This window comes from Salvelinus alpinus, chromosome 10 (assembly GCF_045679555.1).
Source record: "Salvelinus alpinus chromosome 10, SLU_Salpinus.1, whole genome shotgun sequence".
NCBI lineage: Eukaryota > Metazoa > Chordata > Actinopteri > Salmoniformes > Salmonidae > Salvelinus > Salvelinus alpinus.
Window position 1 is genome coordinate 5,039,089 of NC_092095.1, and position 26,029 is coordinate 5,065,117.

At 50.0% G+C, this 26,029-nt stretch overlaps 1 protein-coding gene across 1 annotated transcript in view; it reads right to left on the bottom strand.

Annotated features, from left to right (window-relative positions):
• The window catches only part of LOC139531414 (tetratricopeptide repeat protein 21B-like), a 152,138-nt gene that overhangs the window by 105,293 nt on the left and 20,816 nt on the right, over positions 1–26,029 (bottom strand). The window contains exons 3-4 of the mRNA XM_071327863.1: positions 7,200–7,336; positions 5,182–5,298 (exon numbers count right to left, since the gene is read on the bottom strand). Coding sequence (XP_071183964.1) covers positions 5,182–5,298; positions 7,200–7,336 — 254 coding nt within the window. The remainder of the gene's footprint in view (positions 1–5,181; positions 5,299–7,199; positions 7,337–26,029) is intronic.

A 26,029-nucleotide genomic window follows, 5' to 3' on the forward strand; every position in this document is an offset into this window, starting at 1 on the left:
ACCCCTAGTTGTCTTCCACTAGGGGGCAGTAAACACCAGGCTGACTCTAAACCCCTAGTTGTCTTCCACTAGGGGGCAGTAAACACCAGGCTGACTCTAAACCCCTAGTTGTCCTCCATCAGGGGGCAGTAAACACCAGGCTGACTCTAAACCCCTAGTTGTCCTCCATCAGGTGGCAGTAACACCAGGCTGACTCTAAACCCCTAGTTGTCCTCCACTAGGGGGCAGTAAACACCAGGCTGACTCTAAACCCCTAGTTGTCCTCCATCAGGGGGCAGTAAACACCAGGCTGACTCTAAACCCCTAGTTGTCCTCCATCAGGGGGCAGTAAACACCAGGCTGACTCTAAACCCCTAGTTGTCCTCCATCGGGGGGCAGTAAACACCAGGCTGACTCTAAACCCCTAGTTGTCTTCCACTAGGGGGCAGTAAACACCAGGCTGACTCTAAACCCCTAGTTGTCCTCCATCAGGGGGCAGTAAACACCAGGTTGACTCTAAACCCCTAGATGTCCTCCATCAGGGGGCAGTAAACACCAGGCTGACTCTAAACCCCTAGTTGTCCTCCATCGGGGGGCAGTGAACACCAGGCTGACTCTAAACCCCTAGTTGTCCTCCACTAGGGGGCAGTAAACACCAGGCTGACTCTAAACCCTCTAGTTGTCCTCCATCAGGGGGCAGTAAACACCAGGCTGACTCTAAACCCCTAGTTGTCCTCCATCAGGGGACAGTAAACGCCAGGCTAACTCTAAACCCCTAGTTGTCCTCCATCAGAGGACAGTAAACGCCAGGCTGACTCTAAACCCCTAGTTGTCTTCCATCAGGGGGCAGTAAACACCAGGCTGACTCTAAACCCCTAGTTGTCTTCCACTAGGGGGCAGTAAACACCAGGCTGACTCTAAACCCCTAGTTGTCTTCCACTAGGGGGCAGTAAACACCAGGCTGACTCTAAACCCCTAGTTGTCTTCCACTAGGGGGCAGTAAACACCAGGCTGACTCTAAACCACTAGTTGTCCTCCATCGGGTGGCAGTAAACACCAGGCTGACTCTAAACCACTAGTTGTCCTCCATCAGAGGGCAGTAAACACCAGGCTGACTCTAAACCCCTAGTTGTCCTCCATCAGGGGGCAGTAAACACCAGGCTGACTCTAAACCACTAGTTGTCCTCCATTGGGTGGCAGTAAACACCAGGCTGACTCTAAACCCCTAGTTGTCCTCCATCAGGGGGCAGTAAACACCAGGCTGACTCTAAACCCCTAGTTGTCTTCCACTAGGGGGCAGTAAACACCAGGCTGACTCTAAACCCCTAGTTGTCCTCCATCAGGGGGGCAGTAAACACCAGGCTGACTCTAAACCCCTAGTTGTCCTCCATCAGGTGGCAGTAACACCAGGCTGACTCTAAACCCCTAGTTGTCCTCCACTAGGGGGCAGTAAACACCAGGCTGACTCTAAACCCCTAGTTGTCCTCCATCAGGGGGCAGTAAACACCAGGCTGACTCTAAACCCCTAGTTGTCCTCCATCAGGGGGCAGTAAACACCAGGCTGACTCTAAACCCCTAGTTGTCCTCCATCGGGGGGCAGTAAACACCAGGCTGACTCTAAACCCCTAGTTGTCCTCCATCAGAGGGCAGTAAACACCAGGCTGACTCTAAACCCCTAGTTGTCCTCCATCAGAGGGCAGTAAACACCAGGCTGACTCTAAACCCCTAGTTGTCCTCCATCAGGGGGCAGTAAACACCAGGCTGACTCTAAACCCCTAGTTGTCCTCCATCAGGGGGCAGTAAACACCAGGCTGACTCTAAACCCCTAGTTGTCCTCCATCAGAGGGCAGTAAACACCAGGCTGACTCTAAACCCCTAGTTGTCTTCCACTAGGGGGCAGTAAACACCAGGCAGACTCTAAACCCCTAGTTGTCCTCCATCAGAGGGCAGTAAACACCAGGCTGACTCTAAACCCCTAGTTGTCCTCCATCAGGGGGCAGTAAACACCAGGCTGACTCTAAACCCCTAGTTGTCCTCCACTAGGGGGCAGTAAACACCAGGCTGACTCTAAACCCCTAGTTGTCCTCCATCAGGGGGCAGTAAACACCAGGCTGACTCTAAACCCCTAGTTGTCTTCCATCAGAGGGCAGTAAACACCAGGCTGACTCTAAACCCCTAGTTGTCTTCCACTAGGGGGCAGTAAACACCAGGCTGACTCTAAACCCCTAGTTGTCCTCCATCGGGGGGCAGTAAACACCAGGCTGACTCTAAACCCCTAGTTGTCCTCCACCTGACTCTAACACCAACCTGACTCTAACACCAACCTGACTCTAACACCAACCTGACTCTAACACCAACCTGACTCTAACACCAACCTGACTCTAACACCAGCCTGACTCTAACACCAACCTGACTCTAACACCAGCCTGACTCTAACACCAACCTGACTCTAACACCAGCCTGACTCTAACACCAACCTGACTCTAACACCAGCTCGATAGAGGAGAGGAGAGGAGGGGAGGGGAGGGGACGGGACGGGAGGGGAGAGGGGAGAGGAGAAGGGGAGAGGAGAGGAGAGAGGAGAAGGGGGAGAGGAGAAGGGGAGGGGAGAGGGGAGAGGGGAGAGGAGAGGAGAGATGAGAAGGGGAGAGGAGAAGGGGAGGGGAGAGGAGATGGGGAGAGGAGAGGGGGAGAGGAGAAGGGGAGGGGAGGGGAGGGGAGGGGATAGGGGAGAGGAGAGGAGAGGAGAGATGAGAAGGGGAGAGGAGAAGGGGGGAGAGAGGAGATGAGAAGGGAAGAGGAGAAGGGGGGGTAGGGGAGGGGAGAGGAGATGGGGAGAGGAGAAGGGGGGGGAGAGGAGATGGGGAGGGGGGTAGGGGAGGGGAGAGGAGATGGGGAGAGGAGAAGGGGGGGGTAGGGGAGGGGAGAGGAGATGGGGAGAGGAGAAGGGGGGGGGTTAGGGGAGGGGAGAGGAGAGGAGATGGGGAGAGGAGAAGGGGGGGGTTAGGGGAGGGGAGAGGAGAGGAAGGGAGGGGAGGGGAGAGGAGGGGAGTGGAGAGGGGAGAGGAGAAGGGGAGAGTAGAGGAGGGGAGTGGAGGGGAGGGGAGAGGAGGGGAGTGGAGAGGGGAGAGGAGAAGGGGAGAGTAGAGGAGGGGAGGGGAGGGGAGAGGGGACGGGAGACCAGAGCTTCTGACTCATATTCAGCATCACACACAGAGAATCTAGGCAGCCCGCCTGCTCTGGAGAGGAGAGAGAGATTGGTGCAGGGGCAGACAGTATTGAGTCTCAGATGTGATATGTGTGAGTCATGTGGACTGTTCATATCCTGCCTGTGTAGTTCATATCATCTCCTCCTCTCCCTGTTGCCGTTACTGTGTTGTGTAAGATAGGATCATTTTAGGCTAAAACGAATCTCAGCCGTAGGTGAATGTTGGCTGGTGCGCATTTTGGGGAATGGAAAGCAGATCAGATGAGAGAGACAGGGGTTTGATATGTGGGATAACTGTACTCTCCTTCCTCTGAAGCCATGCTTCTGACACCTTATTCCCCTTTCATAGGTTGTCTGAAGTCTGAGGTCTTGGGGTCTGTTCCCCTTCCAGACAGTCCTTGTGGAGCAGGCAGGGAGAACTAGAGGAAGAGACAGAGGAGGGTGAAGAGGGAGGGAGAACCAGAGGAAGAGGAGCGAGGCAACACCCAGCGTACCCTAGACCTTCTGTCTGAGGACTAACTAGGGTCACCCAGCCACATAATAATACACCCAGCGCCCCCTAGACCTTCTGTCTGAGGACCAACTAGGTTCACCCAGCGCCCCCTAGACCTTCTGTCTGAGGACCAACTAGGTTCACCCAGCGCCCCCTAGACCTTCTGTCTGAGGACCAACTAGGTTCACCCAGCGCCCCCTAGACCTTCTGTCTGAGGACCAACTAGGTTCACCCAGCCACATAATAATACACCCAGCGCCCCCTAGACCTTCTGTCTGAGGACCAACTAGGTTCACCCAGCGCCCCCTAGACCTTCTGTCTGAGGACCAACTAGGTTCACCCAGTGCCCCCTAGACCTTCTGTCTGAGGACCAACTAGGTTCACCCAGCCACATAATAATACACCCAGCGCCCCCTAGACCTTCTGTCTGAGGACCAACTAGGTTCACCCAGCGCCCCCTAGACCTTCTGTCTGAGGACCAACTAGGTTCACCCAGCCACATAATAATACACCCAGCGCCCCCTAGACCTTCTGTCTGAGGACCAACTAGGTTCACCCAGCGCCCCCTAGACCTTCTGTCTGAGGACCAACTAGGTTCACCCAGCTACATAATAATACACCCAGCGCCCCCTAGACCTTCTGTCTGAGGACCAACTAGGTTCACCCAGCCACATAATAATACACCCAGCGCCCCCTAGACCTTCTGTCTGAGGACCAACTAGGTTCACCCAGCCACATAATAATACACCCAGCGCCCCCTAGACCTTCTGTCTGAGGACCAACTAGGTTCACCCAGCGCCCCCTAGACCTTCTGTCTGAGGACCAACTAGGTTCACCCAGCGCGCCCCCTAGACCTTCTGTCTGAGGACCAACTAGGTTCACCCAGCGCCCCCTAGACCTTCTGTCTGAGGACCAACTAGGTTCACCCAGCCACATAATAATACACCCAGCGCCCCCTAGACCTTCTGTCTGAGGACCAACTAGGTTCACCCAGCCACATAATAATACACCCAGCGCCCCCTAGACCTTCTGTCTGAGGACCAACTAGGTTCACCCAGCGCCCCCTAGACCTTCTGTCTGAGGACCAACTAGGTTCACCCAGCGCCCCCTAGACCTTCTGTCTGAGGACCAACTAGGTTCACCCAGCCACATAATAACACACCCAGCGCCCCTTAGACCTTCTGTCTGAGGACCAACTAGGTTCACCCAGCCACATAATAACACACCCAGGCACAAACCACCTGAGAACACAGCAGGAAAGGGTGGCCACAGCACTGAAGGGAGTGATTGAAAAAGCTTATTCTGCTTTCCACAAGATACAAGTGGTTATATCCACCCTGCGACCACGAGAAGACTTCCACCCTGCTACCATACAGGAGGTAAACGCAAGTATTTCCCATGACTGTGCCTCAAAAACAAAAATGTACCTGGCCCACCACTCCATCCTGGACTTGAACAGCCTTTACGACCAGGTCCACATCTACAAGGCAGCAGTGCCCACCTTCGCCCGGGCCCTAAAGAACATCGCCCTCAACCTCAGCTGCGACACTTCACACAGGAGCAACAGATCAACAGACACCCCCACCCAGACCAGCGAGACACTCTCCCAGACCTGGACCTACACATAGAGGACCCACATCCAGACCACAGCACCACAAGCCACATCCACACCCCCCACCCCGACCAATCAACACCTCCCCAAGTCAACCATGCCCACAGCCCATACAGGCCTCTTCAGTTCAGACCTATGCCCCTCTTGCCCACCCCATGCACCCCACTCCCGCAAAGAGGGCCTAAACATGAAAGTCACACATACGCCCAGGCCGTGAACGGGCAAACAGGCCCAACCCCCACTCTTACACTAGCCCAAGCCAATGGCATGTACCAGATGCTCAGCAGGCTCTGCTCACACTTACTGGCCTGAGGCCAAACCACACGACCAACAACATTGGACACTTTATGGAACACAAAGCCTTCACTATCTCATCCTGGAATATCCAAGGCCTGAGGTCATCTGCCTTTTGCCTAAAGAGCAGTAACCTGGACTTCACCAAATAAATCAGAAATACAGACATTGTCATCCACCAAGAAACATGGTATAGAAGAGACGGACCCACGGGTTGCCCTCTGGGTTACAAAGATCTGGTAGTCCCATCCACCACACTACCAGGTGGGTGGTATAGAGGAGACGGACCCACTGGTTACCCTCTAGGTTACAGAGAGCTGGTAGTCCCATCCACCACACTACCAGGTGGGTGGTATAGAGGAGACGGACCCACTGGTTGCCCTCTAGGTTACAGAGAGCTGGTAGTCCCATCCACCACACTACCAGGTGGGTGGTATAGAGGAGACGGACCCACTGGTTACCCTCTAGGTTACAGAGAGCTGGTAGTCCCATCCACCACACTACCAGGTGGGTGGTATAGAGGAGACGGACCCACTGGTTGTCCTCTAGGTTACAGAGATCTGGTAGTCCCATCCACCACACTACCAGGTGGGTGGTATAGAGGAGATGGACCCACTGGTTGCCCTCTAGGTTACAGAGAGCTGGTAGTCCCATCCACCACACTACCAGGTGGGTGGTATAGAAACATGATATAGAGGAGATGGACCCACTGGTTACCCTCTAGGTTACAGAGAGCTGGTAGTCCCATCCACCAAACTACCAGGTGTGAAACAGGGAAGACACTCAGGGAGTATGTTCATTTGGTATAGAGCAGTCCTAACACTCTCTTAAATTAATCAAACCAGGAACATTTTACATTTGGCTAGAAATTCAAAGGAAATGATCTCAACAGAGAAAAATGTCCTCCTGTGTGCTACCTATATCCCCCCACCAGAATCCCCATACTTTAATGAAGACAGCTTCTCCATCCTGGAGGGAAATCAATCATTTCCAGGCCCAGGGACATGTACTAGTCTGTGGCGACCTAAATGCCAGAACTGGACAAGAACCTGACACTCTCAGCACACAGGGGGACAAACACCTGCCTGGAGGTGACAGCATTCCCTCCCCCATATGTCCCCCTAGGCACAACTATGACAACATAACCAACAAAAACAGGTCACAACTCCTGCAGCTCTGTTGCACGCTGGGTATATAAATAGTCAATGGTAGGCTTCGAGGGGACTCCTATGGTTGGTACACGTATAGCTTATCTCTTGGCAGTAGTACTGTAGACTACTTTATCACTGACCTCAACCCAGAGTCTCTCAGAGCGTTCAGTCAGCCCACTGACACCACTATCAGATCACAGAAAAATCACAGTCTACTTGAACAGAGCCATACTCAATCATGAGGCATCAAAGCCAAAGGAACTTGAATAATATTAAGAAATGCTATAGATGGAAGGAAAGTAGTGTGGAAACCTACCAAAAAACAATTAGGCAACACCAAATTCAATCCCTTTTAGACAACTTGTGGAGCGGAGTAGGTGAACCCAAGTGCAGACTCAGACGAGGAGACAGGGATAAGGTAACTAAGGTATTTATTGAAAAGCCCGGGGGGGGGGGGGGTACAGGCCAGGGAAGCTCGGGCAGGAAGTAGGGAACCAGGAACTGAGGCTGAGGTAAGGGGGGGTAGGGCAAGGTAAGCAGGTCCGGAGCGGAATCCAAGGGGGTCCAGAGCAGGGAAGCAGGACTGACGAGACAAGGGACTGGAGACAGGGACCAGAGTCACAGCGGAGGGAACTGTAGCAGAGAGAAAAGTAACGTCAGGCTAGGAAAAAACTGGCACAACAGGATAACAAGATCTATACAGGAACAAACGGCTTGAAATGCAGACTGGCTGAGCAGAGGCTACGATCTGGCAGCGTGGAAGTGCCACGGCTGAGTATTTGTAGTGGTCTTGATTATGGAACAGGTTGCAGCTGGTGGGGATCCGCTCTGCCTCCATCATCCCTGTCTCCACTCACGCAATCACATACACCCACACACAGAGAGAAGGAGAGAGCACTGGGGGAGTGGCGGCAGGTTAGGGAGACACAGGATGAGAAGTAGAGGGCGTGACAGGATGAGAAGTAGAGGAGCAGATGTAGCACAACTTCCTGGACAAAACGTTCCACTGTAATAGTGAAGGTGTAAACTTGGCAGTAGAACACCTAAACAGTATATTTGACCTCTCTGCTTCTCTATCAAATCAGAAAACTGAAGAAAATGAACAACAATTACAAATGGTTTGATGAAGAATGCAAAAACCTAAGAAAGAAATTGAGAAACCTATCCAACCAAAAACATAGAGACTCAGAAAACCTGATCCTACGCCTTCACTATGGTGAATCACTAAAACAATACAGAAATACACTACGGAAAAAGAAGGAACAGCATGTCAGAAATCAGCTCAACGTAATTGAAGAATCCGTAGACTCAAACCAATTCTGGGAAAATTGAAAAACACTAAACAAACGATGACACGAAGAGTTATCTATCCAAAACGGAGATGTATTGGTAAACCACTTCTCCAATCTTTTTGGCTCTTTAACAAAGAACAAAGAACAAACAGCAAAAACATACATGATCAAACACCAATCTTAGAATCAACTATTAAAGACGACCAGAACCCACTGGATTCTCCAACAGCAGACTCGTACATTTCCTCATTGAAAACAATGTACTGAGCAAATGTCAAATTGGCTTTTTACCAAATTACCATACGACAGACCACGTATTCACCCTGCACATCCTAATTGACAAACAAACAAACCAAAACAAAGGCAAAGGCAAAGTCTTGTCATGCTTTGTTGACTTCCAAAAAGCTTTTCACTCAGTTTTGCGGGTCTGCTCTACAAATTGATGGAAAGAGTTGTTGGGGGAAAAACATACGGCGTTATAAAATCAATGTACATAAACAACAAGTGTTTGGTTAAAATTGGCAAAAAACTGCATGGGGGTGAGACAGGGATGCAGCTTGAGCCCTACCCTCTTCAACACGGAAAGTATTCCGATCCCTTGACCTTTTTCACATTTTGTTACGTTATTATAAAATTGATTACATAGACTTTTTTCCTCATCTATCTAGACACAATACCCCATAATGACAAAGCGAAAACAGGTTTTAGCTTAGAAAAAAATTGCAAAAAATTGAAATATCACATTTATATAAGTACATAAGACCCTTTACTCAATACTCTGTTGAAGCACCTTTGCTAGCGATTACAATATCGAGTCTTCTTGGGTATGACGCTACAAGCTTGGCACACCTGTATTTGGGGAGTTTCTCCCATTCTTCTCTGCAGATCCTCTCAAGCTCTGTCAGGTCTCTCCAAAGATGTTCGATCAGGTTCAAGTCCGGGCTCTGGTTGGGCAACTCAAGGACATTCAGAGACTTGTCCCAAAGCCACTCCTGCGTTGTCTTGGCAGTGTGCTTATGGTCATTGTCCTGTTGGAAGGTGAACCTTCGCCCCAGTCTGAGGTCCTGAGCGCTCTGGAGCAGGTTTTCTTCAAGGATCTCCTGTACTTTGCTCCGTTCACTTTCCCTCAATCCTAACTAGTCTCCAAGTCCCAGCCTCGGAAAAACATCTCCACAGCATAATACTGCCACCACCATGCTTCACCGTAGGGATGGTAACAGGTTTCCTCCAGATGTGACGCTTGGCATTCAGGACAAAGAGTTGAAGGTTGGTTTCATCAGACCAGAGAATCTTGTTTCTCATGGTCTGAGAGTCTTTAGGTGCCTTTTGGCAAATTCCAAGGGGTCTGTCGTGCCTTTTACTGAGGAGTGGCTTCCGTCTGGCCACTCCACCATAAAGGCCTGATTAGTGGTGTGCTGCAGAGATTGGTTGTCCTTCTGGAAGGTTCCCCCATCTCCACAGAGGAACTCTAGCGCTCTGTCAGAGTTACCATCAGGTTCTTGGTTATCTAACTAACCAAGGCCCTTCACCCCAGATTGCTCAGTTTGGCCGGGCGGCCAGCTCTAGGAAGAGTCTTGGTGATTCCAAACTTCTTCCGTTTAAGAATGATGGAGGCCACTGTGTTCTTGGGGACCTTTAATGCTGCAGAAATGTTTTGGTACCCTTCCCCACAGCTGTGCCTCGACACAATCATGTCTCGGAGCTCTACGTACAATTCCTTCGACCTCATGGCTTGGTTTTTGTTCTGATATGCACTGTCAACTGTGGGACCTTATATAGACAGGTGTGTGCCTTTCCAAATCATGTCCAATCGATTGAATTTACCACAGGTGGACTCCAATCAAGTTGTAGAAACATCTCAAGAATCATCAATGGAAACAGGATGAACCTGAGCTCAATTTCGAGTCCCATAACAAATGATTGGAATACTTATGTAAATAAGGTATTTCTGCTTATTTTTTTTAATCAATTTGCTAAATATTCTAAAAACCTGTTATCTTTGTCATTATGGGGTATTAGGTGTAGATTGCTGAGGATTTTTATCAATTTAATCAATTTTAGAATAAGGCTGTAATGTAACAAAATGTGGAAAAAGTCAAGGGGTCTGAATACTTTTCGAAGGCACTGTATTTCAACGAATTGGCGAGGGCACTATAACAGTCTGCAGCACCCAGCCTTACCCTACTAGAATCTGAAGTCAAATATCTACTCTTTGCTAAAGATCTGGTGCTTTTGTCCCCCAACCAAGGAGGGCCTAGAGCAGCACCTAGATCCTCTGCACAGATTCTGTCAGACCTGGGCCCTGACAGTAAATCTCATTAAGACAAAAATAATGATGTGCCAAAAAGATCCAGTTTCAACCCAGATCGAACAGAACCTGGTCTCTACTTCACTCTGCCTGCTGAACCCAGATCGAACAGAACCTGGTCTCTACTTCACTCTGCCTGCTCAACCCAGATCGAACAGAACCTGGTCTCTACTTCACTCTGCCAGCTCAACCCAGATCTAACAGAACCTGGTCTCTACTTCACTCTGCCTGCTCAACCCAGATCTAACAGAACCTGGTCTCTACTTCACTCTGCCAGCTCAACCCAGATCGAACAGAACCTGGTCTCTACTTCACTCTGCCTGCTCAACCCAGATCTAACAGAACCTGGTCTCTACTTCACTCTGCCAGCTCAACCCAGATCGAACAGAACCTGGTCTCTACTTCACTCTGCCTCCTCAACCCAGATCGAACAGAACCTGGTCTCTACTTCACTCTGCCAGCTCAACCCAGATCTAACAGAACCTGGTCTCTACTTCACTCTGCCTGCTCAACCCAGATCGAACAGAACCTGGTCTCTACTTCACTCTGCCAGCTCAACCCAGATCTACCAGAACCTGGTCTCTAATTCACTCTGCCAGCTCAACCCAGATTGAACAGAACCTGGTCTCTACTTCACTCTGCCAGGTCTACTGTGACAGACACAGTAGCCAACAGGAGAGGGGAACAGTCTGCATACTTGTTGCTTTTTGTCCCATGTTTCTCTGTCTGTATGCTACGTCTTGCTTGTTCTATGTTGCTCTGACTCTATGCTACGTCTTGCTAGTCCTATGTTGCTCTGCGTGTGCTCACTGCTCAATGATTGTCTGTAATTGTTTTTAATAACCTGCCCAGGGACTGCGGTTGAAAATTAGCCGGCTGGCTATAACCAGCACTTTTACTGAAACGTTGATTAATGTGCACTGTCCCTGTAAAAAAAAACTAAACTCAAACTCAAGTACATCGTGGTATCCATCCAACCAAACCTTTTGATTTGTTGAGATGAAGAGTTGAATGCTGCTTATGCAAACAGGAAGAGGAATATGGACTTCCTCTTTTCCATGTCCTGGTGCTAATTCCCCTTCACCCCGTCACCCCGTCACCCCTTCACCCGTCACCCCGTCACCCCTTCACCCGTCACCCCTTCACCCGTCACCCCGTCACCCTGTCACCCCTTCACCCCGTCACCCCGTCACCCCTTCACCCCGTCACCCCGTCACCCCGTCACCCCGTCACCCAGTCACCCCTTCACCCCGTCACCCCGTCACCCCTTCACCCCGTCACCCTGTCACCCCGTCACCCCTTCACCCCGTCACCCCGTCACCCAGGGAGAGTGCCGGAGCCCGCCTGGGATTCGCTGGAGCAGTGCGAGGAGGGTTACAGGAGAGGGTCGGGCCTGGTTAGTACTTGGGTGGGTTATTCTGTCACGATCGTCGTAAGAAGCGGACCAAAGCGCAGTCTGGTTTGAATACATTCTTCTATATTTTAATGAAGAACACTTAAACAAAAACAACAAACGAATAAGACGAACGTGACTATATAAACACTGTGCAAACATGCAACATAACACAGACAATAACCCACAACCCACAATACAAAACAGGCTACCTAAATATGGTTCCCAATCAGAGACAACGCAAAACACCTGTCTCTGATTGAGAACCATATCAGGCCAAACACATAGAAATAGACAAACCAGACATACAACATAGAATGCCCACTCAGATCACACCCTGACCAACCAAAACATACAAAGCAAACTATGGTCAGGGCGTGACAATAACTTTCTTTAGGAATGTAGTGAAGTAAAAGTAGTCAAAAATAGAAAAAAAACGACTTAAGTAGTACTCAAATATTTACTTAAGTACTTTACACACATCTCTCTCTCTCTCTCTCTCTCTCTCTCTCTCTCTCTCTCTCTCTCTCTCTCTCTCTCTCTCTCTCTCTCTCTCTCTCTCTCTCTCTCTCTCTCTCTCTCTCTCTCTCTCTCTCTCTCTCTCTCTCTCTCTCTCTCTCTCTCTCTCCTGTCCACTCTGCCATCCTCTCCTCTCTCTCTCCTCTCCTCTCCTCTCCTCTCCACTCTGCCATCTCCTCTCCTCTCCTCTCCTCTCCTCTCCTCTCCTCTCCTCTCCTCTCCTCTCCTCTCCTCTCCTCTCCTCTCCTCTCCTCTCTGTTCTCCTCTCCCCAGCTCACCCCTGCTGTGAGTGCACGCATGTTTACAAAGTGCACCCTTGTAGCAGTAAATGTTTGCCTTGGGGTAAAATGCACCAATGACCATGGGATAAGTTGAGCCAATGGTTGAGCAAATGGCAAGTGGAGCAAATTGAAGTGTTTTCCTCCCAAGCGTAATGCAAGCTATTATTGCTGGTATATGATGTAACAACAGGGCCTGTTTAAAGTCTGGGATAAGAGGTGGGTTGAAACAAAGTTTAGGGGTAGATTTTCAGATTCCTTTCTCTGCATGTTGAACGAGGGGATTACTCAAATCGATGGCGTCAAATAAACAGACTTTCTGGGATATAAAGAAGGATTTTATCTATCAAAACGACACTACATTTTATAGCTGGGACCCTTTGGATGACAAATCAGAAGAAGATTTTCAAAAAGTGTGCCTTGTCCTCTGTGCCTTGTCCTCTGTACCTTGTCCTCTGTACCTTGTCCTCTGTGCCTTCTCCTCTGTACCTTGTCCTCTGTACCTTGTCCTCTGTGCCTTCTCCTCTGTACCTTGTCCTCTGTGCCTTGTCCTCTGTGCCTTGTCCTCTGTGCCTTGTCCTCTGTATCTTGTCCTCTGTATCTTGTCCTCTGTGCCTTGTCCTCTGTATCTTGTCCTCTGTGCCTTGTCCTCTGTGCCTTGTCCTCTGTGCCTTGTCCTCTGTACCTTGTCCTCTGTGCCTTGTCCTCTGTGCCTTGTCCTCTGTGCCTTGTCCTCTGTGCCTTGTCCTCTGTACCTTGTCCTCTGTGCCTTGTCCTCTGTGCCTTGTCCTCTGTGCCTTGTCCTCTGTGCCTTGTCCTCTGTGCCTTGTCCTCTGTGTCTTGTCCTCTGTATCTTGTCCTCTGTATCTTGTCCTCTGTATCTTGTCCTCTGTATCTTGTCCTCTGTACCTTGTCCTCTGTGCCTTGTCCTCTGTGCCTTGTCCTCTGTGCCTTGTCCTCTGTGCCTTGTCCTCTGTGCCTTGTCCTCTGTGCCTTGTCCTCTGTGCCTTGTCCTCTGTGCCTTGTCCTCTGTGCCTTGTCCTCTGTGCCTTGTCCTCTGTGCCTTGTCCTCTGTACCTTGTCATCTGTACCTTGTCCTCTGTACCTTGTCCTCTGTACCTTGTCCTCTGTACCTTGTCTTCTGTGTTCTTCAGCAAAACATTAATCTATTACTGCACCCAGCAAAAGCACGTCACCTGCTACCCGAAACCAACTCATCCACTAAACAAATATTACAACCGGGTGCTGTGAATATTACAACCAGGTGCTGTGAATATTACAACCAGGTGCTGTGAATATTACAACCAGGTGCTGTGAATATTACAACCAGGTGCTGTGAATATTACAACCAGGTGCTGTGAATATTACAACCAGGTGCTGTGAATATTACAACCAGGTGCTGTGAATATTACAACCAGGTGCTGTGAATATTACAACCAGGTGCTGTGAATATTACAACCAGGTGCTGTGAATATTACAACCAGGTGCTGTGAATATTACAACCAGGTGCTGTGAATATTACAACCAGGTGCTGTGAATATTACAACCAGGGCAAAATGGCTGCCTTTCATTGAGAAAGAAAGTAGATTTCCTGTCCATAACATTGTCTCAAGCTCTTTCCCCTTCCTTAATACAATACATGGCAAAAACATTCCGCTTTGTCGCAGGACACACAGCAAAAAATATGACACTGGAGTCACAACATTGAATCCCACTGTACCAGATGTGTGGTGATATAATAATCTGGATGAGAGAACAGAGTTATTCTATTCAGCATTAGATTCATTAATTACTGAAACAGATTGTTCCCTGAGGGCCACCGTGGCTGTTTAAATTGATGAGCTGTTCTGCTGTCTCCATGGAAACCCAACATTACTGCCAAGGACCTAATTATGGTTATCAAGATGCCCATTTTATAAAACTCTTTGGGAGGTTTTTGTTTCTTGTTCCTCGTAGGTGAAGAGTAGAGGGTTAAGTATCCCTTTATAAAGTAGAGAACACGACTCTGACTGTCGTTTGACACTGCGTCTGTAGACAGCTGTTGGAGACGTTTCTCTGTCTCCTGGCGCCACACGAGGCCGTTGTCTTCTCCTGAATATAGACAAGACGGAGAAATCCTCTCAGAGACTCCCGGGTTTTTTTTTCTTCTGTTCACTGTCGTCTGTCATTTCCATCACCTCTCGTCTCCTCTTATCTCCTCCTTCAGCTGTATTTGAGGTCAAAGGTCAGTGTAGGGAATGGGTAGCCCTAACCCTAATGGGTAGCCCTAACCCTAATGGGTAGCCCTAACCCTAATGGGTAGCCCTAACCCTAATGGGTAGCCCTAACCCTAATGGGTAGCCCTAACCCTAATCTGGGTAGCCCTAACCCTAATCTGGGTAGCCCTAACCCTAATGGGTAGCCCTAACCCTAATGGGTAGCCCTAACCCTAATCTGGGTAGCCCTAACCCTAATCTGGGTAGCCCTAACCCTAATCTGGGTAGCCCTAACCCTAATCTGGGTAGCCCTAACCCTAATGGGTAGCCCTAACCCTAATGGGTAGCCCTAACCCTAATGGGTAGCCCTAACCCTAATGGGTAGCCCTAACCCTAATCTGGGTAGCCCTAACCCTAATGGGTAGCCCTAACCCTAATGGGTAGCCCTAACCCTAATCTGGGTAGCCCTAACCCTAATGGGTAGCCCTAACCCTAATCTGGGTAGCCCTAACCCTAATGGGTAGCCCTAACCCTAATATAGGTAGCCCTAACCCTAATGGGTAGCCCTAACCCTAATGGGTAGCTCTAACCCTAATGGGTAGCCCTAACCCTAATGGGTAGCCCTAACCCTAATCTGGGTAGCCCTAACCCTAATGGGTAGCCCTAACCCTAATGGGTAGCCCTAACCCTAATGGGTAGCCCTAACCCTAATCTGGGTAGCCCTAACCCTAATGGGTAGCCCTAACCCTAATGGGTAGCCCTAACCCTAATGGGTAGCCCTAACCCTAATCTGGGTAGCCCTAACCCTAATCTGGGTAGCCCTAACCCTAATGGGTAGCCCTAACCCTAATGGGTAGCCCTAACCCTAAGTAGCCCTAACCCTAATGGGTAGCCCTAACCCTAATCTCAGGGCTTCTCTGCTTGTGGTCGTGATATGTAGTGAGGTATAAACCTGGCTAGCAGCAGAGAGGGCTGGCTGGTATGTGTACATTAGTATGTGTACATTAGTAGTGTACATTAGTAGTGTACATTAGTAGTGTACATTAGTATGTGTACATTAATAGTGTACATTAGTAGTGTACATTAGTAGTCTACATTAGTATGTGTACATTAGTAGTGTACATTAGTAGTGTACATTAGTATGTGTACATTAGTAGTGTACATTAGTAGTCTACATTAGTATGTGTACATTAGTAGTGTACATTAGTAGTGTACATTAGTAGTCTACATTAGTATGTGTACATTAGTAGTGTACATTAGTATGTGTACATTAGTAGTGTACATTAGTAGTGTACATTAGTAGTGTACATTAGTATGTGTACATTAGTAGTGTACATTAGTAGTGTACATTAGTAGTGTACATTAGTATGTGTACATTAGTAGTGTACATTAGTAGTCTACATTAGTATGTGTACATTAGTAGTGTACATTAGTAGTGTACAGTAGTAGTCTACATTAGTATGTGTACATTAGTAGTGTACATTAGTAGTGTACATTAGTAGTGTACATTAGTAGTCTACATTAGTAGTCTACATTAGTATGTGTACATTAGTAGTGTACATTAATAGTGTACATTAGTAGTGTACATTAGTATGTGTACATTAGTAGTGTACATTAGTAGTGTACATTAGTAGTGTACATTAGTATGTGTACATTAGTAGTGTACATTAGTATGTGTACATTAGTATGTGTACATTAGTAGTCTACATTAGTATGTGTACATTAGTAGTGTACATTAGTAGTCTACATTAGTATGTGTACATTAGTAGTGTACATTAGTATGTGTACATTAGTAGTGTACATTAGTAGTGTACATTAGTAGTCTACATTAGTATGTGTACATTAGTAGTCTACATTAGTATGTGTACCCTAGTAGTGTACATTAGTAGTGTACATTAGTATGTGTACATTAGTATGTGTACATTAGTAGTCTACATTAGTATGTGTACATTAGTAGTGTACATTAGTAGTGTACCCTAGTAGTGTACATTAGTATGTGTACATTAGTATGTGTACCCTAGTAGTGTACATTAGTAGTGTACATTAGTATGTGTACATTAGTATGTGTACATTAGTAGTGTACATTAGTAGTGTACATTAGTAGTGTACCCTAGTAGTGTACATTAGTATGTGTACATTAGTATGTGTACATTAGTAGTGTACATTAGTAGTGTACATTAGTATGTGTACATTAGTAGTGTACATTAGTAGTGTACATTAGTAGTGTACCCTAGTAGTGTACATTAGTAGTGTACATTAGTAGTGTACATTAATAGTGTACATTAGTAGTGTACATTAGTAGTGTACATTAGTATGTGTACATTAGTAGTGTACATTAGTATGTGTACCCTAGTAGTGTACATTAGTAGTGTACATTAGTATGTGTACATTAGTAGTGTACATTAGTATGTGTACCCTAGTAGTGTACATTAGTAGTGTACATTAGTATGTGTACATTAGGATGTGTACATTAGTAGTGTACATTAGTAGTGTACATTAATATGTGTACATTAGCAGTGTACATTAGTAGTGTACATTAGTATGTGTACATTAGTAGTGTACATTAGTAGTGTACATTAGTAGTGTACATTAGTAGTGTACATTAGTATGTGTACATTGGTATGCCTTGGAAGTAAGGCAGCTGTCTCGGATTGTCACTCCCTCGCTCCCAGAGCTGGTTCCACTTGGAACGAGGTGTTCCACTCAGGAGCTCGTCTTCTTGAATGAGTTCAAAGCTCGGGTCGAATCTATGGTGGACAATAAAGTGGGGGGCTGTCAATGTTTTTGACCCCTAGATTAACCACACATTCCCAAATAATTCTTGCCTGCTCAAATTGAGGTTATTCAACTCGAGTGCTTTGTGTTATACGTTGTAATGATGTCTGACACTTTATGTGCTGCTATTTTGGCCAGGTCTCTCTTGGAAAATAGGTTTTTAATCTCAATGAGACTAACCTGGTGAAATAAAGGTTAAAAAAATATATATATATTGAAAAAGGATTCTATATCATTCGTTTTCAGCTATAATACAGCAGGGGTCCCACCGTAATTATTAGGAATATTATTAGAAATTATTATTCAATTATTATTAGAAATATTTAACTTTCATACATTCACAAGTGCAATACACCAAATTAAAGTTGAACTTCTTGTTAATCTAGCCATCGTGTCAGATTTCAAAAAGGCTTTACGGCGAAAGCACAACATGCGATTATGTTAGGACAGCGCCTAGCCACAAAAACCATACAGACATTTTCCAGCCAAGGAGAGGGCTCACAAAAGTCAGAAATAGCGATTAAATTAATCACTAGCCTTTGATCTTCATCTGGTGGCACTCCCAGGACTCCATGTTACACAATAAATGTTAGACAGATACACTAGGGGTGTGGTTATGGATAGAACTGAGAGGATGACAGATACACTAGAGGTGTGGTTATGGATAGAACTGAGAGGATGACAGATACACTAGAGGTGTGGTTATGGATAGAACTGAGAGGATGACAGATACACTAGGGGTGTGGTTATGGATAGAACTGAGAGGATGACAGATACACTAGAGGTGTGGTTATGGATAGAACTGAGAGGATGACAGATACACTAGAGGTGTGGTTATGGATAGAACTGAGAGGATGACAGATACACTAGAGGTGTGGTTATGGATAGAACTGAGAGGATGACAGATACACTAGAGGTGTGGTTATGGATAGAACTGAGAGGATGACAGATACACTAGAGGTGTGGTTATGGATAGAACTGAGAGGATGACAGATACACTAGAGGTGTGGTTATGGATAGAACTGAGAGGATGACAGATACACTAGGGGTGTGGTTATGGATAGAACTGAGAGGATGACAGATACACTAGAGGTGTGGTTATGGATAGAACTGAGAGGATGACAGATACACTAGAGGTGTGGTTATGGATAGAACTGAGAGGATGACAGATACACTAGAGGTGTGGTTATGGATAGAACTGAGAGGATGACAGATACACTAGGGGTGTGGTTATGGATAGAACTGAGAGGATGACAGATACACTAGAGGTGTGGTTATGGATAGAACTGAGAGGATGACAGATACACTAGAGGTGTGGTTATGGATAGAACTGAGAGGATGACAGATACACTAGAGGTGTGGTTATGGATAGAACTGAGAGGATGACAGATACACTAGAGGTGTGGTTATGGATAGAACTGAGAGGATGACAGATACACTAGAGGTGTGGTTATGGATAGAACTGAGAGGATGACAGATACACTAGAGGTGTGGTTATGGAGGTCAGACTGTCAGTTGTTCTAGCAGCCTCCTCCCTCCCCCTTCCCTCACTCCAGCCCCCTTCCCTCATCACAGCCTCCTCCCTCCCCTTCCCTCATCCCAGCCTCCTCCCTCCCCCTTCTCTCATCCCAGCCTCCTCCCTCCCCCTTCCCTCAATCCAGCCTCCTCCCTCCCTCCTTTCCTCACTCCAGCCTCCTTCCCTCACTCCAGCCTCCTCCCTCCCTCCTTCCCTCACTCCAGCCTCCTCCCTCCCTCCTTCCCTCACCCCAGCCCCCTTCCCTCACTCCAGCCTCCTCCCTCCCTCCTTTCCTCACTCCAGCCTCCTTCCCTCATCACAGCCTCCTCCCTCCCCTTCCCTCATCCCAGCCTCCTCCCTCCCCCTTCTCTCATCCCAGCCTCCTCCCTCCCCCTTCCCTCAATCCAGCCTCCTCCCTCCCTCCTTTCCTCACTCCAGCCTCCTTGCCTCACTCCAGCCTCCTCCCTCCCTCCTTCCCTCACCCCAGCCCCCTTCCCTCACTCCAGCCTCCTCCCTCCCTCCTTTCCTCACTCCAGCCTCCTTCCCTCACTCCAGCCTCCTCCCTCCCTCCTTCCCTCATTCCAGCCTCCTCCCTCCCTCCTTCCCTCACCCCAGCCCCCTTCCCTCACTCCAGCCTCCTCCCTCTCTCCTTCTCTCACTCCAGCCTCCTCCCTCCCTTCTTCCCTCCTCCCTCCCTCCTTCCCTCACTCCAGCTTCCTTCCCTCACTCCAGCCTCCTTCCCTCACTCCAGCCTCCTCCCTCCTTCCCTCCATCCTCTCCTTCCTCCCTCCCTGTGCCCTTCATTCTCCTGACCCCCATCTGACCTCAGAGAAAACTGTCTAATTATGTTTTGTTCTGTAGCTGGTTTCCCAAAAGCATATTAAGGCTAAGTTCATAGGTCAAACCATTTGGTAAACACGTGTTCATAGTGGTTCATAGTTCATAGTGGTAAACACGGGCCCTGGTCTGTTCTGTTCTGGTCACCAACAATCAATTGATCGAACGCTAAACATGAGTCACTATAGCATCTTACCTGTTCTGGTCAAAAGGATGAATCACTATAGTTTTTCCGAGCCAACGTGCTTCTACACCTGCATTGCTTGCTGTTTGGGGTTTTAGGCTGGGTTTCTGTACAGCACTTTGATATATCAGCTGATGTAAGAAGGGCTATATAAACTGCATTTAATTTGATTTGACTATAGCATCTTAGCTGAAGCACTATAGCATCTTAGCTGAGTTACTATAGCCTCTTAGCTGAGTCACTATAGCATCTTAGCTGAGTCACTATAGCATCTTAGCTGAGTCACTACAGCATCTTAGCTGAGTCACTATAGCCTCTTAGCTGAGTCACTATAGCATCTTAGCTGAGTCACTACAGCATCTTAGCTGAGTCACTATAGCATCTTAGCTGAGTCACTATAGCATCTTAGCTGAGTCACTACAGCATCTTAGCTGAGTCACTATAGCATCTTAGCTGAGTCACTACAGCATCTTAGCTGAGTCACTATAGCATCTTAGCTGAGTCACTATAGCATCTTAGCTGAGTCACTACAGCATCTTAGCTGAGTCACTACAGCATCTTAGCTGATAGGGTGTCATAGAGCTCTGGTCTAAAGTAGTGCACTATATAGGGAATAGGGTGCCATAGGGCTCTGGTCTAAAGTAGTGCACTATATAGGGAATAGGGTTCCATAGGGCTCTGGACTAAAGTAGTCCACTATATAGGGAATAGGGTTCCATAGGGCTCTGGTCTAAAGTAGTGCACTATATAGGGAATAGGGTGCCATTTGGGATGCTAGTAGAAGGTCCCGTCTGAGTGATTAGGAGGAAGTGGGGAGGATGTGGTTTGTGGTTAGATGTGATCCTGTTCTTGAAAAGCATTTGTGAGTGTTGATCAAAGAGTTAGAAAATCAGGGCATGTTAATGTGTGGAATATAAATGGTCACCATGGTCCTGGTCATAACATTATAAGTGTAGTTATATAGATAGGAATGGTCTCTATGGTCCTGGTCATAACAATATAACTGTAGTTATAGAGATAGGAATGGTCTCTATGGTCCTGGTCATAACATTATAACTAGAGATAAGAATGGTCTCTATAGTCCTGGTCATAACTATATAACTGTGGTTATAGAGATAGGAATGGTCTCTATAACCCTGTCCTTTATAATGTAGATCATGTTACTATAATGTTACCCAGACACCCGTTACTCGGACACCCGTTACCCAAACACCCGTTACCCGGACACCCGTTACCCAAACACCCGTTACCCGGACACCCGTTACCCGGACACCCGTTACCCGGACACCCGTTACCCGGACACCCGTTACCCGGACACCCGTTACCCGGACACCCGTTACCCGGACACCCGTTACCCGGACACCCGTTACCCAAACACCCGTTACCCAAACACCCGTTACCCAAACACCCGTTACCCAAACACCCGTTACCCAAAACACCCGTTACCCGGACACCCGTTACCCGGACACCCGTTACCCAGACACCCGTTACCCGGACACCCGTTACCCGGACACCCGTTACCCAGACACCCGTTACCCGGACACCCGTTACCCAGACACCCGTTACCCAGACACCCGTTACCCGGACACCCGTTACCCAAACACCCGTTACCCAAACACCCGTTACCCAAACACCCGTTACCCAAACACCCGTTACCCAAACACCCGTTACCCAAACACCCGTTACCCAAACACCCGTTACCCGGACACCCGTTACCCAGACACCCGTTACCCGGACACCCGTTACCCGGACACCCGTTACCCGGACACCCGTTACCCGGACACCCGTTACCCGGACACCCGTTACCCGGACACCCGTTACCCGGACACCCGTTACCCAGACACCCGTTACCCAGACACCCGTTACCCAGACACCCGTTACCCAGACACCCGTTACCCAGACACCCGTTACCCGGACACCCGTTACCCGGACACCCGTTACCCGGACACCCGTTACCCAGACACCCGTTACCCGAACACCCGTTACCCAAACACCCGTTACCCAAACACCCGTTACCCAAACACCCGTTACCCGGACACCCGTTACCCAGACACCCGTTACCCGGACACCCGTTACCCGGACACCCGTTACCCGGACACCCGTTACCCGGACACCCGTTACCCGGACACCCGTTACCCGGACACCCGTTACCCGGACACCCGTTACCCAGACACCCGTTACCCAGACACCCGTTACCCAGACACCCGTTACCCAGACACCCGTTACCCAGACACCCGTTACCCGGACACCCGTTACCCAGACACCCGTTACCCAAACACCCGTTACCCAGACACCCGTTACCCAGACACCCGTTACCCGGACACCCGTTACCCAGACACCCGTTACCCAGACACCCGTTACCCAGACACCCGTTACCCAGACACCCGTTACCCAGACACCCGTTACCCAGACACCCGTTACCCGGACACCCGTTACCCGGACACCCGTTACCCAGACACCCGTTACCCAGACACCCGTTACCCAGACACCCGTTACCCAAACACCCGTTACCCAAACACCCGTTACCCGGACACCCGTTACCCAGACACCCGTTACCCAGACACCCGTTACCCAGACACCCGTTACCCAAACACCCGTTACCCAGACACCCGTTACCCAGACACCCGTTACCCAAACACCCGTTACCCGGACACCCGTTACCCAAACACCCGTTACCCAGACACCCGTTACCCAAACACCCGTTACCCAAACACCCGTTACCCGGACACCCGTTACCCAGACACCCGTTACCCAAACACCCGTTACCCAAACACCCGTTACCCAAACACCCGTTACCCGGACACCCGTTACCCAGACACCCGTTACCCAGACACCCGTTACCCAAACACCCGTTACCCAAACACCCGTTACCCAAACACCCGTTACCCAGACACCCGTTACCCAAACACCCGTTACCCGGACACCCGTTACCCAGACACCCGTTACCCAGACACCCGTTACCCAGACACCCGTTACCCAGACACCCGTTACCCAAACACCCGTTACCCGGACACCCGTTACCCGGACACCCGTTACCCAGACACCCGTTACCCAGACACCCGTTACCCAGACACCCGTTACCCAAACACCCGTTACCCAGACACCCGTTACCCAGACACCCGTTACCCAGACACCCGTTACCCAGACACCCGTTACCCGGACACCCGTTACCCAGACACCCGTTACCCAGACACCCGTTACCCAGACACCCGTTACCCAGACACCCGTTACCCAGACACCCGTTACCCAGACACCCGTTACCCGGACACCCGTTACCCGGACACCCGTTACCCGGACACCCGTTACCCAGACACCCGTTACCCGAACACCCGTTACCCAAACACCCGTTACCCAAACACCCGTTACCCAAACACCCGTTACCCGGACACCCGTTACCCAGACACCCGTTACCCGGACACCCGTTACCCGGACACCCGTTACCCAGACACCCGTTACCCGGACACCCGTTACCCGGACACCCGTTACCCAGACACCCGTTACCCGGACACCCGTTACCCGGACACCCGTTACCCAGACACCCGTTACCCAGACACCCGTTACCCAGACACCCGTTACCCAGACACCCGTTACCCAGACACCCGTTACCCGGACACCCGTTACCCGGACACCCGTTACCCGGACACCCGTTACCCAGACACCCGTTACCCGGACACCCGTTACCCAGACACCCGTTACCCAAACACCCGTTACCCAGACACCCGTTACCCAGACACCCGTTACCCAGACACCCGTTACCCAGACACCCGTTACCCAGACACCCGTTACCCGGACACCCGTTACCCAGACACCCGTTACCCAGACACCCGTTACCCAGACACCCGTTACCCGGACACCCGTTACCCAGACACCCGTTACCCGGACACCCGTTACCCGGACACCCGTTACCCGGACACCCGTTACCCGGACACCCGTTACCCGGACACCCGTTACCCGGACACCCGTTACCCAGACACCCGTTACCCAGACACCCGTTACCCAGACACCCGTTACCCAGACACCCGTTACCCGGACACCCGTTACCCGGACACCCGTTACCCGGACACCCGTTACCCGGACACCCGTTACCCGGACACCCGTTACCCAGACACCCGTTACCCAGACACCCGTTACCCAGACACCCGTTACCCAGACACCCGTTACCCAGACACCCGTTACCCAAACACCCGTTACCCAGACACCCGTTACCCAGACACCCGTTACCCAAACACCCGTTACCCGGACACCCGTTACCCAAACACCCGTTACCCAGACACCCGTTACCCAAACACCCGTTACCCAAACACCCGTTACCCGGACACCCGTTACCCAGACACCCGTTACCCAAACACCCGTTACCCAAACACCCGTTACCCAAACACCCGTTACCCGGACACCCGTTACCCAGACACCCGTTACCCAGACACCCGTTACCCAAACACCCGTTACCCAAACACCCGTTACCCAAACACCCGTTACCCAGACACCCGTTACCCAAACACCCGTTACCCGGACACCCGTTACCCAGACACCCGTTACCCAGACACCCGTTACCCAGACACCCGTTACCCAGACACCCGTTACCCAAACACCCGTTACCCGGACACCCGTTACCCGGACACCCGTTACCCAGACACCCGTTACCCAGACACCCGTTACCCAGACACCCGTTACCCAAACACCCGTTACCCAGACACCCGTTACCCAGACACCCGTTACCCAGACACCCGTTACCCAGACACCCGTTACCCAGACACCCGTTACCCAGACACCCGTTACCCAGACACCCGTTACCCAAACACCCGTTACCCAGACACCCGTTACCCAGACACCCGTTACCCAAACACCCGTTACCCGGACACCCGTTACCCAAACACCCGTTACCCAGACACCCGTTACCCAAACACCCGTTACCCAAACACCCGTTACCCGGACACCCGTTACCCAGACACCCGTTACCCAAACACCCGTTACCCAAACACCCGTTACCCAAACACCCGTTACCCGGACACCCGTTACCCAGACACCCGTTACCCAGACACCCGTTACCCAAACACCCGTTACCCAAACACCCGTTACCCAAACACCCGTTACCCAGACACCCGTTACCCAAACACCCGTTACCCGGACACCCGTTACCCAGACACCCGTTACCCAGACACCCGTTACCCAGACACCCGTTACCCAGACACCCGTTACCCAAACACCCGTTACCCGGACACCCGTTACCCGGACACCCGTTACCCAGACACCCGTTACCCAGACACCCGTTACCCAGACACCCGTTACCCAGACACCCGTTACCCAGACACCCGTTACCCAGACACCCGTTACCCAGACACCCGTTACCCAGACACCCGTTACCCAGACACCCGTTACCCAGACACCCGTTACCCAGACACCCGTTACCCAGACACCCGTTACCCAGACACCCGTTACCCAGACACCCGTTACCCAGACACCCGTTACCCAGACACCCGTTACCCAGACACCCGTTACCCAGACACCCGTTACCCAGACACCCGTTACCCAGACACCCGTTACCCAGACACCCGTTACCCAGACACCCGTTACCCAGACACCCGTTACCCAGACACCCGTTACCCAGACACCCGTTACCCAGACACCCGTTACCCAGACACCCGTTACCCAGACACCCGTTACCCAGACACCCGTTACCCAGACACCCGTTACCCAAACACCCGTTACCCAGACACCCGTTACCCAGACACCCGTTACCCAGACACCCGTTACCCAAACACCCGTTACCCAGACACCCGTTACCCAGACACCCGTTACCCAGACACCCGTTACCCAGACACCCGTTACCCGGACACCCGTTACCCAGACACCCGTTACCCAGACACCCGTTACCCAGACACCCGTTACCCAAACACCCGTTACCCAGACACCCGTTACCCAGACACCCGTTACCCAGACACCCGTTACCCAGACACCCGTTACCCAGACACCCGTTACCCAGACACCCGTTACCCAG